The sequence below is a fragment of the Aquarana catesbeiana genome, unplaced genomic scaffold (genome assembly GCF_042186555.1).
Source record: "Aquarana catesbeiana isolate 2022-GZ unplaced genomic scaffold, ASM4218655v1 unanchor235, whole genome shotgun sequence".
NCBI classification, from domain to species: Eukaryota; Metazoa; Chordata; class Amphibia; order Anura; family Ranidae; genus Aquarana; species Aquarana catesbeiana.
In genome coordinates, this window is record NW_027362663.1 from 1,039,137 (window position 1) to 1,054,881 (window position 15,745).

At 40.8% G+C, this 15,745-nt stretch overlaps 1 protein-coding gene across 1 annotated transcript; it reads left to right on the forward strand.

Annotated features, from left to right (window-relative positions):
- Positions 1–1,541: 1,541 nt before the first annotated feature.
- On the forward strand, positions 1,542–14,727 carry LOC141121943 (uncharacterized). The gene is made up of 8 exons (XM_073611707.1): positions 1,542–1,617; positions 1,710–1,941; positions 2,055–2,119; positions 4,366–4,544; positions 4,661–4,758; positions 8,968–9,174; positions 9,297–9,438; positions 12,668–14,727. The coding sequence occupies exons 4-8, from the start codon at positions 4,511–4,513 to the stop codon at positions 14,080–14,082; spliced, it is 1,896 nt and encodes a 631-aa protein (XP_073467808.1). The 5' UTR covers positions 1,542–1,617; positions 1,710–1,941; positions 2,055–2,119; positions 4,366–4,510; the 3' UTR covers positions 14,083–14,727.
- The last annotated feature ends 1,018 nt before the right edge of the window (positions 14,728–15,745 follow it).

A 15,745-nucleotide genomic window follows, 5' to 3' on the forward strand; every position in this document is an offset into this window, starting at 1 on the left:
AATGTTTTCTACTGACCTAACCTGGTTCTGTTTTCTCTGTTGAGATAACCTTTTCTGTTGGACTTAAAAAGCTTTGAATTCCTAAGATGGGGAAGGAGGGAGTTCAGAGTTCTCTGTGAGGTTACATGGTTAGCCAAACTGTCATGGCTACTTCCACACAACATGGCAGCTAGCTACAGCTTTTCATGTCCCGTACGTGATATCGTTACAGCATCCCTGGTAGTCCTGGGTGGGCATCCTCGGGGGGTGGGGGGGCTGCGCTGATAATTAATGATTTCTGATTTGATTTTGAGGGACTGTCCCTGATTTGGAGCAATGCACCTCTGTCCCTCATTCATCCTCATTTGTCCCTCGTTTTGGTCTGATCCACTTAGTTGTATACTGTATAAAATGCACTTTTTAATCTATCAAAAAGTGTTTTCCAGCACTAAACCTTTCATCTGATTTCTAAATTACTGCATTTTTAAATTCCAAAAGCCAATATAAAGGAATAGTAGTGTTAAAAAAATCATTTGTGGGTTTAACCAAGCTTGTTTTTTTGTACAATTCTCCTTTAAGGGGCGTGGCAAGGGGTGTGTCCTATGCCTGCATACTTTTGCTGATAGGTGTCCCTCATTCCCATCTCAAAAAGTTGGGAGGTATGATATTACCACATAGAGATAAAATGTTGATTCATATATAATGACATTGACCTCATCCTATAGGTATACCTGATATGGTCATTTACATACCTTTTATGATTTACAATAAGACCCCTTTCACACTGGGGCGTTTATCAGGCGTTTTAGCGCTAAAAATAACGCCTGTAAAGCGCTTGAAAAATGCCTCATCTGCAGTCCCAGTGTGAAAGTTTTCACACTGGGGCGGTGTGCTTGCAGGTCATTAGAAAAAGTCCTGCAAGCAGCATCTTTGGGGCGGTTTGCGAGTGCTGTATAAACCGCTCCTCTACCACCCCTGCCCATTGGAATGCATGGGCAGTGCTGCCAAAGCGCCTGCAAAGCGCTTCAGCAGCGGTGCTACATGGATGCTTTTAACCCCTTGTAGGGGGTTAAAAGCTCCCCGCTCCCGTCCGAATAGTGGGGTGAAAGCACTGCTATAACATCGGTAAAGCGCCTCTAAAACTAGCGGTGCTGTACCGCTACCACCCCCATTGTGAAAGGGCTATAAAGGTTACGTTTTAGTTAAGTGGCCTTTTGGTGTGCAGGGAAACGCACCCTCATCTAGTTCTAGACCATTATTATTTACAGAAATTGTTTATTGTTTAAGGAACCCCTAGAAACCTTTAGAGGAACCCTGACTGAGAAAGGCTGGACTAGGCAGTAATATATTTTTACCCCCCTTGGTGGGAGTGGAGATGACCCCATCTATAAGGATATACAGTACATACACACACAGCACAAGGCCGTGTTCACACTACGAGATGTTTCTCGGGGCTGCAGTTCCTCTGAGCTCCACATGGTGGCGATCTCACTTCTACACAGGAAGTCTCTATGGAAGACAGGAAATTAGTTCAGGAACAGGCAGGAAGTGATGTCAGGTACAGACAGGAAGTTCCGGGTGAGAGGTGAATCGGGAGGAAGTAGAGAGAAGACATTGCTGGATGAAGCAGTAGACGAGGTAATAAGATCTTATTTTCTATTTACACCCAGTAACCCCCCGTCATGTCCGTCCTCTTCCTCCATAGTCACTGTGATGTCTTTTATCTCCAGCAGATGATGATATACACACATATATAGTGTGGGAACCTAGATTAACCCCTTCAGGGTCAGAACATTTCCCTACTTGTGGGGCCGGAACATTCTCCTCATTTTGGAGATGTGTCACCTTTCCCACCAATCACCTTCTCACCTCATCAGTCTATACTAATAGATCACCGGGGGAACGCCTCTTCGAGGGCGTCTCACAATATCACTCCAGGAAGACCCTCTTGGTTATAGTGTGGTGAGTGCAATTTGTAAATTTTGAGCATATTCTCCAATTTAAGTTGTGTATTCTCCAAAACTGTCTATATATTTATGCTTGTTATGTTGATACTATATTTTTCACCTTCATAGACTATATACTACCAGACGCCTCCTGAAGAAGCGGCTGTGACCGCGAAACCGTAGAGGTTACGTCTGCAAGTATCACACCATATAAACCTTTGTCTATGCACCTTGTGGGCATTAGCTATACTAAAACTTAGTGTCAACAATGCTGTAAACAATTACTATTGTGTTTGTTTTTGTATGTCAATATTATCAATATGTACCAAACATGTCCCTTACAGGACTTTTTATGAATTTTGAAATAAATTTACATTTCTTTTAAATCAAGTTTTCTCTTTATGGTACCGCAATAGTCCTCTTCTTTCTTCCTCTTTTGAAAGAGGCAGGACCCTATTGGAGAGGTCCCTGCTCCGATTTCTCTTTCAATCCTATTTTTTGGTTTCATCTAATGATTTATATGACTTTTATTAGTGATGGGGGGGGTTATTTAGGGAGGATTGGAATATGTATGTCTTTATTTTATAAGATTCAAATAGGAAGAATGAGGGAAAAATTAAATTTATAGTAAATGTCCTGGAAACGAATGTCTCCATAATGATCCCAGTCTCAGATATTCATCCTAAAATGTGATCAGTAAAGTCTCCGGAGTACACGGAGATCACAGGAATATGATGTGTCCTGGCAAAGCCTAAAGACAACGTTCATCTTTCACCCTTTTTGGTTCACTTACGGTCCCTATTTTTTCTCCTTTTTTCTTTTCATCTCACCGAGTATTCTACCCACTTGGGTGTGTCTTCTTTCTCCAGCACTTAGTGGCTACCATTAGCTCACTGTTCCAATGTTTATCTCTACAGGAATTTTTTTGGAATCAACTACAGTATACTACTATATTCTACCACACATTACAGCTTAAGCACTGGAGATCCCTATCTACATGTCTTTTCTCTGGCTGCTGGTGCCAATGCCTTGCCTCAGGGTTACACTGCCTCAGTTTCCGGGGATAACGCTATATCTAGCATTATTCCACTATGGTTACCATATACAAATTTATCTTTCTAAGAGTGGTTGGGATCCTTGTCTGCTCCCCCTCTTTCCTTTTAATTGCATATTTTTTATATATTATTTTTTACTCTACTAATTTTGGCAATTTATCCTAGATATATCCCAAACCCTGTATCTGCTCCTGACGAGTGGTATACTAACCACGAAACGCGTAGAGCTTTCCTATGATGCGACGTCACATTCCCCCATGTTCTACCATCTTACCTGACTACCATCAAATTATCATTATGCACCAATCTAATATTATTGAGTTATATGCTACCATTACAATCAGGCTTACATTTCTAGGTCTATTAAGTTTTTATTGTAAGCTTAATATGTACTATATATTGATTGCAATATACGATTTATATGTTACCCACTATTTATTATGCAATTTTATTAATTTTACTATGTTACTATGTCATGTATGCCTTTTTGTATTTAATAAATAATATTTACACTGATTGGTTCATATTATGTTATGTAGCAGAGTGCCTCACACAAAGTCCCAACCTCTTTTTGCTTTTTCCAAATTACTAGGGATGGAGGTAAATCGCAGTTATTGCCTCATATAAAGTCCCAACCCCAAATCCTTTTTCAACATTCATCTTTTATTTAGGAGATGTGTGACGCACCCGGTAGAAATGACTCTGTGTGTACAGATACCTCACAGAGCACCCCCATAGCTCCTTCTACCTATGTCCCTCCAATCCAAGTCAGAGAATACTATGACATCACACTGGCCTGACAGCTCCTCCTACCAATGTCCCTCCATCCAGAGTCAGAGAATCCTATGACATCACACTGACCCCACAGCTCCTCCTCCCAATGTCCCTGTGTGTACAGATACCTCACAGAGTACCCCCATAGCTCCTTCTACCTATGTCCCTCCAATCCAAGTCAGAGAATACTATGACATCACACTGGCCTGACAGCTCCTCCTACCAATGTCCCTCCATCCAGAGTCAGAGAATCCTATGACATCACACTGACCTCACAGCTCCTCCTCCCAATGTCCCTCCAAACAAAGTCAGAGAATACTATGACATCATACTGACCTCACAGCTCCTACCAATGTCCCTCCATCCAGAGTAAGCAAACCCTATGACATCACACTGACCTTACAGCTCCTCCTCCCAATGTCCCTCTCACAAGCAAAAGCAAAATTGTTGGTCCCAGAATTGCTTGCAACATGCTTTTAACCTACAGAGTGGGGGCCCTGTCTGGGTACATTATATCCCAGTGGGGTTTTGATAAAAATGGAGACCTGATTGGTGAGGTGAGGAGGATTCTGGGAATGTCATTTGATTTTACTGTATGTGTTCAAATCTAGAGTTTTCCTCCTGTGAAGTCTGGAGATCATATGACCATCACATTGCCTCCACCTCCCTCCCTGATAGAATAGAGAAATAAGAAGATTCTAGAAGTCACCAGAGAGATCATTGAGCTACTGACAGGAGACGTGAGGGAAAGACGTTATGATGGACAATCAGCCGCCCCTCACATCACCGGGTAAGAGGAGACTTTATTGTAAAGGAGAGAGCAGTACGGAGGCTCCACCTAGATCCCCCATCATCTGATAAACACATAGAAACAATGTATTCAGTCAGTGTGTGTGTTTCCTACAGATGGATCCAGTAATGGGAACCCACCAGAGAGATGTCCCCGTCCTCTGTATTCCCGGGATTCCACACAGGAAGGTCACACCATCCCTCACCATCATCAGGTAGATGAGGAACAATCACTGATAGTATCATTAGGATCTGTACATTATCTGAATTGTTACAATTGATGTCATTTTTATTCTATATTTAGAGTGGAAACCTGAGAGATTCTAAAGTTGAAGTTAAAGAAGAGATAAAAGAGGAGGATGATGAGGATGGAGTGATGGAAAAGTCTGGGGTTCTAAAAGTGCACAAAGATCTGTACCAGGACACCATAGTGGAGTCATCCAGCTACAGAAACCCACCAGAGAGATGTCCCCGTCCTCTGTATTACCGGGATTCCACACAGGAAGATCACACCATCCCTCACCATCATCAGGTAGATGATTGACAATTATTGGTAGTTCTGATCTGTCATGGCCGAGATACATCAAAATAGTATAATTTTCATATGGACAGCTTAGGAATCATCACTCCAGGAGAGCATTCCCCCCTCCCAACAGAGAAGGCTGATTGCTGAAGTCAAGAGACAAAACTTATGTTGAAACTGAATACGCCTGAACAATAGTGCCATATATACACAAAACAAGCTGACAATGGTCAAATTTGTGTTTTCAGATCCAAGTTACAAAGCCTTTGATTAAAGGAAAAGCTTGGGTAAATGAACCCATTGTATTGAAGGGTGAGGTCGCCTTCCTAGTAAGAACCCAATATTGACTCAAGCTCTCCCTCAGACAATGACTGAGATGTGAGGTTAACCGCTTCAGCCCCGGAAGATTTTACCCCCTTCCTGACCAGAGCACTTTTTGCGATTCGGCACTGCGTTGCTTTAACTGACAATTGCGCAGTCGTGCGACAGTGCACCCAAACAAAATTGACGTCCTTTTTTTCCCATAAACAGAGATTTCTTTTGGCGGTATTTGATCGCCTCTGCGGTTTTTATTTTTCGCGCTTTAAACAAAAAAAAAAGACAATTTTGAAGAAAAACGCAATATTTTTTACTTTTTGCCATAATAAATATCCCCCCAAAAAATATAATTTTTTTTTCTCAGTTTAGGCCGATATGTATGCTTCTACATATTTTTGGTATAAAAAAAAAAAAACGCAATAAGCGTATATTGATTGGTTTGCGCAATAGCGTCTACAAAATCGGGGATAGTTTTATGGCTTTTTTATTATTATTTTTTTTTTTTTTTTACTAGTAATGGCAGCGATCTGCAATTTTTATCGGGACTGCGACATTATGGTGGACACGTCGGACAATTTTGACTAATTTTTGGGACCATTGGCATTTTTACAGCGATCAATGCTAGAAAATTGCATTGATTACTGTAAAAATGTCACTGGCAGTGAAGGGGTTAACCACTAGGGGGCAGTGAAGGGGTTAAGTGTTTCCTAGTGTGTGTTCTAACATAGGTGTCCGTTTATGAAGCAGTGATCCCGAGGATCGCCGCTGATCACAGTCCATAAACAGTCTATGAAGCAAAGATAATCTGGGGGAGAAGTGTTTGAACTTGTTCTCCCGCCGATGATCTCCGCACATGGAGAATCCTCATTGACTGACACAGTAACGGCCAGTTTATGAAGCTGCGATCTCAGCTCCTCACTGGCGATCTGTGTCAGAATTCACACTCCACGATTCACTAGCTCAGAGGTGGAGAATCGGGGAGTGAAGTGGGAATCCAGGAGGATCTGAGGGGGAAGGAGGAAGATTTTTAACTCCCTTATACCTCGTTCAGACCCCCCAACACTGTAACCATGTCCCCCTGTCATATTTATCTGTATACATATATATAATGTGTATATGTATAAAAATATATAATGTGTGTGCATATACATGTATATATAATGTGTGTGTGTGTGTACATATATATATATATATATATATATAATGTAGGGGGACTCGTTATTTTTTTAACATTAACCACGCCGTCTGTCAGTGTATTGAGCGGTGATAATTTACTGCTTAAAAAACTGACATCTCGTTGTTTCTGTGAATTTCTGGTGCTGTGATCTCGTAAAGTCTCACGAGATTCCAGTATCAGGGGGCGTTAGAAGCATGTTGGAAGCGTTTGTCACTTCACTCCTCCAAAGGAGAAGAGATCTACTCTGCTTCATAAACTGGCACACAGAGGAGAAAGATCTCCTCTGTGAATGCCGGAGAATGAAGCAGTGAATAGATTTCACTGCTTCATAAACGGACACCTGAAGGGGGGATGGGACTGTGCAGGGGAGATGACAGATCTGTATGTACTGTGCAGGGGAGATGACAGATCTCTGTATGAACAGACGATCTGTCTGTTCTCCCCTCAGAGAATCGGAAAATGTCTGTTTACACACACAGATTTGGTTCTCGGTGTGCCCCGAGCGATCGCAGGAGCCCGGCGGTGATCGCGCCCCCTAGTGGTCGTCTATGTTACCGACGTAACAAAACGGCGATTCGTGCAGCCGAGCCATGTTGACGGCGGCTTGTCGGCAAGTCATTCATGATACGCCAAAACGACAACAGTCCCAAATACATACACAGACTATAATGATATTGTCTAGAAATGTCTAAAAGGAGTAATTGTTTGTACAGCTAAACCCTTCTCGAAACCTTCAGTGAGCCGGTCCAAGGTTCATTTCAAAGGCTTGAGGAGAACATTTAAACCATTTAAACATGTGGTATTTTAAAAATATATGTATTATAAATAATTCAAATCCTATATTAGATCCCAGGGCACAGATACAACTATGATTTTAGTAACCACTGACCCAATGAGCAATCTATCATAAAGTAGAAATATAATATTTTGATATAGAACAAGTTAAGGATTGTGTTTAGATACCTATTATAAAGATGTAGAAACTGTGACCACATCTACATAAAAATACTCATATAACATGTGTTGTCCCAAGACAAATAGGTCTTCATAGGATATGCAGGAGTCATGCATTTATCCATATAAACATCCAGTTTGTGTGATATTAATTGATCAAATTTATACTAAGTGTATTGTATTTTGTAACAGTTGCTGGGGTCCCTGAACAATATAGATACATATTTATAAGCCCCAATATATAGGTAGATGCCCATTATGAAAGAGAACATATTTTCTTTTAATAAATAGTTCAGAACACATTTTTCTGCCCTCAAACACACCTAGTGCCTGAAGATGATATTACCTGAGCTCACCAGGTAAATCATTAGAGTTCTCCAACCAATGGAGAATAAGCCAAACCTTCTGGGCTGAGCTTATGATAATTTTATGAGCTTATTGTCCCAGATGGTATAAAGGATGTGAGGACCATAGAGAGGATCACAGACCCACACGCCGCATACACCCCCTAGACGATCAAGAAGTCTTCTGATATTTGACCACTCCCCATCTTGCTGGAGCTTGCTACTGGAACCACTCAAAGTTCTTAGATTTTGTCCAATATCTTCCCCTTTTAAACTGTTTGTAAGATACAGACCATACAAATATTTATTAATCTTTTTCTCTCAGAATTGTAAGGATTATATTTTACAATGTATGTGTTAGCATTATCATGTGCAGTGTGTAGGGTAGTTTTATCATTATTCATTTGCCCATATTGATTGTCTAGGCTGTGTGTATTATTGAAGGCGTGTTTGGGGGAATTCAGACATAAGTTGTATTACATCAATTTAAATTGTGGTCCCAGGGAAAGCATTTATCGCCCCATTCAATTTCGTAGCTCTGTTGGATTAATATTTCTTTCAAATTGGCAATATCTATTTGTTAACTCCGTGAGACATACTTTGGATTCCTTCCGGCCGGAGAAATTCAGAGGACCGTTTCCCTGAGCGACAAGGGATATTGTGTTCTTGAACGTAAAGCGCGATTACCGCAAATCTTTTTCTAACAGAACAATTTGGGCTCCCCTGAGTTATTTGTAATATATTAAGAAATATTGTTTTTATTGCCGTGTTGATGTTTTGATAAGGTGTGTGTGAAATATTAATCACTAGAAATTCCAGTTCTGTATGAAATTGTATAACTTTACTTGTTAATTAATAAAGTCAACTTATTTACTTATTAATTTTTTGGGAAGATATTTATACATTGGTAAGAATTTCCTATCAATTAACAAACTCAGGAAAGTATTGTGGTATGTACTGATTATCTGAACAAAGTTCACAAATTTACTGTAAGGTTGGAGGCACTGAGAAACAAAACACCGAGATCTTAATTTAGATTCCATACCACACACACAACAGATTTATACACAGCATGTTTGTTACAATGAATGTTTTATTATATATTCAGAGTGGAAACCTCAGGAATGATAATATTGTTGTTAAAGAAGAGTATAAAGAGGAGGATGAGGAGTATGGAGTAATGGAGGAGTTTTCAGAAGGACACAAGGATATGATGGAGCCACCTAATACCAGGAACCCACCAGAGAGATGTCCCCGTCCTCTGTATTCCCGGCATTCCACACAGGAAGGTCACACCATCCCTCACTGTTACAAGGTTGGTGGGATGGAGCTTATAAAACACAGACTTATAGAGACAATGTGTGGATTTTTATGTCGTGTCACAATAATAAAGCTTATATCTTACAGATGATATTCTCTCTCATTTTCTTGATTTAGAGTGGAGATCCAATTGATATAGAATTTGAGGTTAAATCAGAAGAAGAAGAGAGGTATGTAAGGGATGATCAGCAGTCTATGGAGGAGGATGGAATAACGAGGACATTTATAGAGGAGGACACTCCTACAGAGATCAGCACAGGTGGGTCATTAACACTAAATACATTCCTCCACCCATACTGCTCACTGATTGGTCCAGAGTAGGGCAGGGACTGGGTGATATCAGCCTGTAATCCCCTGGTCACTTTCCTGAGCTGTGTTCCCCGTCCTGTATTCCTGTATTTCTCTCGGATAATCTTCTTCCTCTGTGCTGCAGACACAATTTATGTATCTAGACTGGATTTATGGAGATTCTGGGGTTCAGCTGGCAGCAAAATGTTCATTTTCACCATAGGCGTTATTTGACCTAGGCACCTGGGGTATGTGATTTGGGTGTTCTGCCCCATACCCAGGTATGGCAAGATGTCTGACAGAACAATTTTCCCAGGATTACTTGCTCTGTTGTCTGCTGGCTGTGCCGGGTGGAGGGATATGTCTGTATAGTCTCAGACCCAAGTCACTGAGTGCAGTCTCAGGAGATGGGAGGCAGCAGTGTGGGACCTCTGCAACTTGTCTCATGGAAAAAAAATAATCTACCACTGAATACCAATATTATGAGTCCTGACCATTACACAATATAATTTATATTGTACATTACATACTCCTGACCCCTGCACTATATACTCTATATTGTACATAACATCATTCTGATACTCTAAAATCTTAACTGTTGTATCCTACATAATACGTTGTACATTACATAGGCCTTACCTCTTTTTTGCACCCATTTTCTACCAGCTGGACATTTTATATCACAGACTTATACATGTTGATAATAATTTGATAACATCCTCAAACTTTGGAACCTTAAACAGAAAGTGATAATGAGGGAGGAGTCAATAACCCAATGATGGTGGTCTTCAGGATCAGTCCAGTCTTCATCTTGGTTGTTCTCCCCCCGCCTCACTCTCTGACCTCTGGTGGGGCTCAGCCCCGCTGTTATTCATGACTAAATCATGGACTAAATAAGGAAGTGCAGGACTTCTTGTGTTGGGAAGATGGCAATGAGTGATAGAGGGGGTGGGGACACTCGTCCTATAATACCTCATCACTGTCACTCCTATAAAAGACAGTTCTCATTCTTTCCTCACTCTCTGACTAAGGTCCATGAATAAAGAAATGAACTGGTAGGAGATTCAGAGATGTAGGGCTGAAACAACTAATGAATTATAATCGATTATGAAAATAGTTGTCAACTATATTCATAAACGATTACTTGGTCAGTCGATTAATTGGCCTCCATACAGAATGCATTATTTCTTTACATATCAGAAAATACAGCTTAGTACACCATCCATACATGTCAGTAAATGCCTGAGAACTTGAATGTGTGAGGAGCAATGCCTCATGGGACATGTAGTCCTGGGCAAGAGAAGGAAGCAAGTGATTCTAAAGGCAGAAGTTTTTTATCTTGCTATAGGGAAATTCTATACTATACTACTATACTTCCTATATATTTGCTCTGTGCAAAAACCATTACACAGAGCAGGTAAGTATGACAAGTTTGTTTAAAACAAAGAAATCCAACATTTACAATGACTTTAAGGTCACTGTGCAGGAAGATCAGCATCTGACCCCAGAGAAGGCGGAGGCTGATAGACTGGAGGTGATAGAAGGCATTATTATATTTAAAGTAAAAGTTTACTAGTATTGTGCATTATATATAAAATTATTATATCCATGAAAAAAGTCTCAGCTTTCAGTACTATTTTAATATAAAAGTCCCCCCCTCATACATCTTCATGTGTGACTCCCTGGTAAAATCCCCATATATCTTACTTCTGGGTATATTTATTATATATATATAATATAAGATATATTACTTTCACTATTTTACAGTATAAATGAATCCCTTATAGTAGTGATTATCTGCTGTTTTTGTTCTATAAAGGACTATTTTTTTAACCCCATCATAACTCATGCTACTGCTACTAAGACCCCTTTCACACCAAGGCGTTTTTGCAGCGTTTTAGCGCTAAAAATAACGCAATTAAAACGCTCATAAAACCCTCCCCATGCATCTCAATGGACCCTTTCACACTGAGGCATTACGCTGGTGGGGCGTTGAGAAAAGTCCTGCAAGCAGCATCTTTGGAGCAGCTTTTGGGCGTTGAAAAAAGCGCTTCAAAAACGCCCCTCTCCATTGAAATGAATTGAAAACGCTGTAAAAATGCCTGAATAGCGCCTATAATCCGCCCTGAGCTGTAGAAAATTCACATGATCTCACAAAAAGGTAAACATGCAAGCAGAAATGAGAGATGTACAGCAACAGGACTGAACTTGTGGGAAGGTCAGAATGATTAAACAGACCATCAAAGTGCCAAAAAAACAAAATTAAAGTGCCAAAAAAAAAGAATTAATCCCAGAAAAATTAAGATTTGAAGTAAAACAAGACACTGCTTGCTACTTTACAAGACACTGCTTGTTTTACATGATATCACAAAGGATAAACATGCAAGCAGAAAGATAGCATCAATACACATGCTTCAATAACGCTTGAAAAACGCTGTTAAAACGCCTGCAGTGTTGCGTTAATTTTAACGCTAACGCCCCTAAAACGCTGTAAAAACGTGGTAATAACGCTAAGGCGTTTTAGGGCGTTTTTGAAGCGCCTTGGTGTGAAAGGGGTCTAAATGTCCTATTCTGGCCATACACGGATCGATTTTTGGACGAGAATATTCCCACAAATATTTGTATGAAAATTATTTGTACATTCGCTGAATGGACGAGTGTAGTTCGAAAATTCCACTTGTTTTTAACATTCAATTTTAAAATGAATGTAACTTCTGAGCAAAAACCACATACACTATTTGAAAATCTTTTGAATTTTCCCGTCGCTGTGGTGGAAAATGAACGCCGATTTGACCCCACTAATGGTTTGAAAATTGGATGAATGTTTTTTGGAAAGAAAAATGAGTTTGTGTACGGCCAGCATAAGTGACATCAGGTGCAGGGAGCTTGTACCCACCTACCTGTCTATGACAAGGGAGTCTGTCATCCATTATATTATATTACACTCCTGTCTGATCATCTGCAAAACAGAGTTTTACCTCTTTTTTACATTTTAATAATGTTGATCTCTGATTCTGATATGTAGCAGATTCTCCCTCTAATAATACATCTATCTGTCTGTTATTCTCAGAGTGGATTAAATATCCAACTATATATCTGGATATTTATATTTACCGCTGTATATAGATATTCAAGAATATTAACTAAATTATACACCAATCAGCTCATGTCTAGTAATAATCTTTTTATCTTTATTTTAGTAGATGGACGGGAGATGAGGAAAACCTCAGAGGATTGTCTCACTTTGTCTCCAGACTGTAAAGTAGAAGATGAGGACATCACACAGTATAGTCCAGGAGAAAACCCGACTACCTCAAATGTCCATCCGGCACCACACAGTGTGGATGGACCATCGTATTCCTCTTATCCTGAGGAACCTCAGACTGTGAGGGACGGTGCCGTCCTTCCAACAGAGAAGAGGTTTTCCTGTACTGAATGCGGGAAGTGTTTCCGTTTTAAATCCAATCTTAATGTGCACAAAAGATCTCACACCGGGGAGAAGCCGTATTCCTGTCCTGAGTGCAGGAAATGCTTTATACAAAAATCAGACCTTGTCAGACATCAGAGATCTCACACAGGGGAAAAGCCGTATTCCTGTCTTGAGTGTGGAAAATGTTTTTCAAGGAAGTCCCATCTTTACACACATCAGAGATCTCACACGAGGGAGAAGCCGTATTCCTGTCCTGAGTGCAGGAAATGTTTTTCACAGAAGTCCAGTCTTTCCACACATCAGAAATCTCACACGGGGCAGAAGCCGTATTCCTGTCCCGAGTGCGGGAAATGTTTTTCAGTGAAATCTCATCTTTCCACACATCAGAAATCTCACACGGGGGAGAAGCCGTATTCCTGTCCTGAGTGCAGGAAATGTTTTTCACAGAAGTCCCATCTTTTCACACATCAGAGATCTCACACGGGGGAGAAGCCGTATTCCTGTCCTGAGTGCGGGAAATGTTTTTCAGTAAAGTCCAGTCTTTCCATACATCAGAGATCTCACACAGGAGAGAAGCCATATTCCTGTCCTGAGTGTGGAAAATGTTTTTCTGTGAATTCCTGTCTTTACAGACATCAGAGATCTCACACAGGTGAGAAGCCATATTCATGTCCTGAGTGCGGGAAATGTTTTTCAGTAAAGTCCCATCTTGACACACATCAGAGATCTCACACGGGGGAGAAGCCACATTCCTGTCCTGAGTGCGGGAAATGTTTTTCAGTGAAGTACAATCTTGACACACATCAGAGATCTCACATGGGGGAGAAGCTGCATTCCTGTCCTGAGTGCGGGAAATGTTTTTCACAGAAGTCCGATCTTTACACACATCAGATATCTCATACGGAGGGGAAGCTGTATTCCTGTCCTGAGTGTGGGAAATGTTTTTTACAGAAGTTCAATCTTTACATGCATCAGAGATCTCACACGGGGGAGAAGCCATATTCCTGTCCTGAGTGCGGGAAATGTTTTTCACATAAGTCCAATCTTTACACACATCAGAGATCTCACACAGGGGAGAAGCCGTATGCCTGTCCTGAGTGTGGGAAATGTTTTTCACAGAATTCCCATCTTTACAGACATCAGAGATCTCACACGGGGGAGAAGCGACTTTCCTGTCCTGAGTGAGGGAATTGTTCCTCACTGAAGTCCTGTCTTCCTGTACATCAGGGATCCCACACAACCCTCGAGGTGTATTAGTGACTTGAGTGCGGGAAATGTCTTCTATATGAATGTTGCTGGACATCACAGCTCTCATGTGGGGAAGAAGCACACCCTGATATACACCTCAGATATACTCCACGGCTGATCTTCATCATGTAAGATACAGTTCCAGGGGTGTTCCCCTGGTAGAAAAAACGACTTGTCCAAGGGACTAGATCGGGTCCCAATCTCCTTGTCCCTTCTGACAATCTCCTTGTTCTTCATCTACCAGAGAGCTCAGCAGCGGTGTACAAGTTTATTGAAAACTACAAGCCGACATCGGCAAAGGACAGAACTCTGTGAGTTCCTTTAACCCTTTCACTGCCAGAACTGGTTTTGTGGGTTTTTTGTGCACATGTCTAACCCCTTCCATACTGGATACTTTTACCCCCTTCCTGCCCAGGCCAATTTTCATCTTTCAGCGCTCTCACACTATGAATGACAATTGTGTGGTCATGTAACTCTGTACCCATATGACAATTTTATCTTTTTTCCCCACAAATAGAGCTTTCTTTTGGTGGTGTTTGATAATCACTGGGGATTTTTATGTTTGTGCTACAAATAAAAAAAGACAGAAAATTAAAAAAATAGTTTCTCTTTGTTTCTGTTATAAAATGTTGTAAATAAGTAAGTTTTCTCCTTCACTGATGAGGAGGCACTGACAAGCATCCCTGATGGACACTGATGGGCATCACTGGCGATAATCACTGATGGGCCTGTACTGATAATCAATGCTGAATATCAGTGCAGATCCCCCCTGTCAGGTGAGCCGCTGATCGTTTCTCCTCTACTCGCACCTTGTCAGCATGAATAAAGGAAAGCTGATAACCGGCAACTCCTGATTACAATGTTATTAGCTTTGATTGGACAGCTGATCACATGGTAAAGAGCCTACATCATAGGCTCTTTACCGAAAATAGAGATGTGGTGTGTCAGAACAACACACCACAACACTGATCGCCGTGCACCCGATCGGCTTATTCTTCTGGATGTCATATGACGTCCCGTCAGAATAGTGGAACCCCCACCTGGCTGTCATTCTGCTATAGGCTGGGTGGGAAGGAATTAAAAAAAACATTTTAGGCCTGAAGATTATATAAAACTCCCAAAACATGATATATTTTCTGAAAGTAGACACCCCAGAGAATAAAATAGCGGCAGTTACAATTTTTTATGTCACACGATATTACCGCAAAAGTCTAGGAAACGGAAAATTTCTATAAAAAATACACAAAAGTTCATTTTAAGGACACAAAAATGAAATAAATTACCCAATTTTTTGGTCAAATATAAAAGCTGAGGTTGCACCGAGTAAAGAGGTACAGTATCTTTGACTCAGAAATGACAATGGATGCACAAATAGGATCAGTAGTTAGTGGATCTCACCATCTCCTCCGCCTGCTACGTAAACTCATCCCCTTCATCCCAGAAGAGGACAGAGCAGCAGTAGTTGGAACAATCATCAATTCACGACTTGACTACGCAAACTCATTCTACATAGGATTACCCCAATATCAGCTTGCGCGTCTACAGGTCATCCAAAACGCGGCGGCAAGACTGCTAACAGGAAAAAAGCCCTGGGAGTCAA

Bases quoted from the DNA above. Each gene is read 5' to 3' on its own strand.
- LOC141121943 (XM_073611707.1), top strand. From the start codon at position 4,511: ATGATGGACAATCAGCCGCCCCTCACATCACCGG. The intron at 9,175-9,296 runs GTTGGTGGGATG...TTCTTGATTTAG, and splicing joins CCATCCCTCACTGTTACAAG to AGTGGAGATCCAATTGATAT. The intron at 9,439-12,667 runs GTGGGTCATTAA...TCTTTATTTTAG, and splicing joins TCCTACAGAGATCAGCACAG to TAGATGGACGGGAGATGAGG.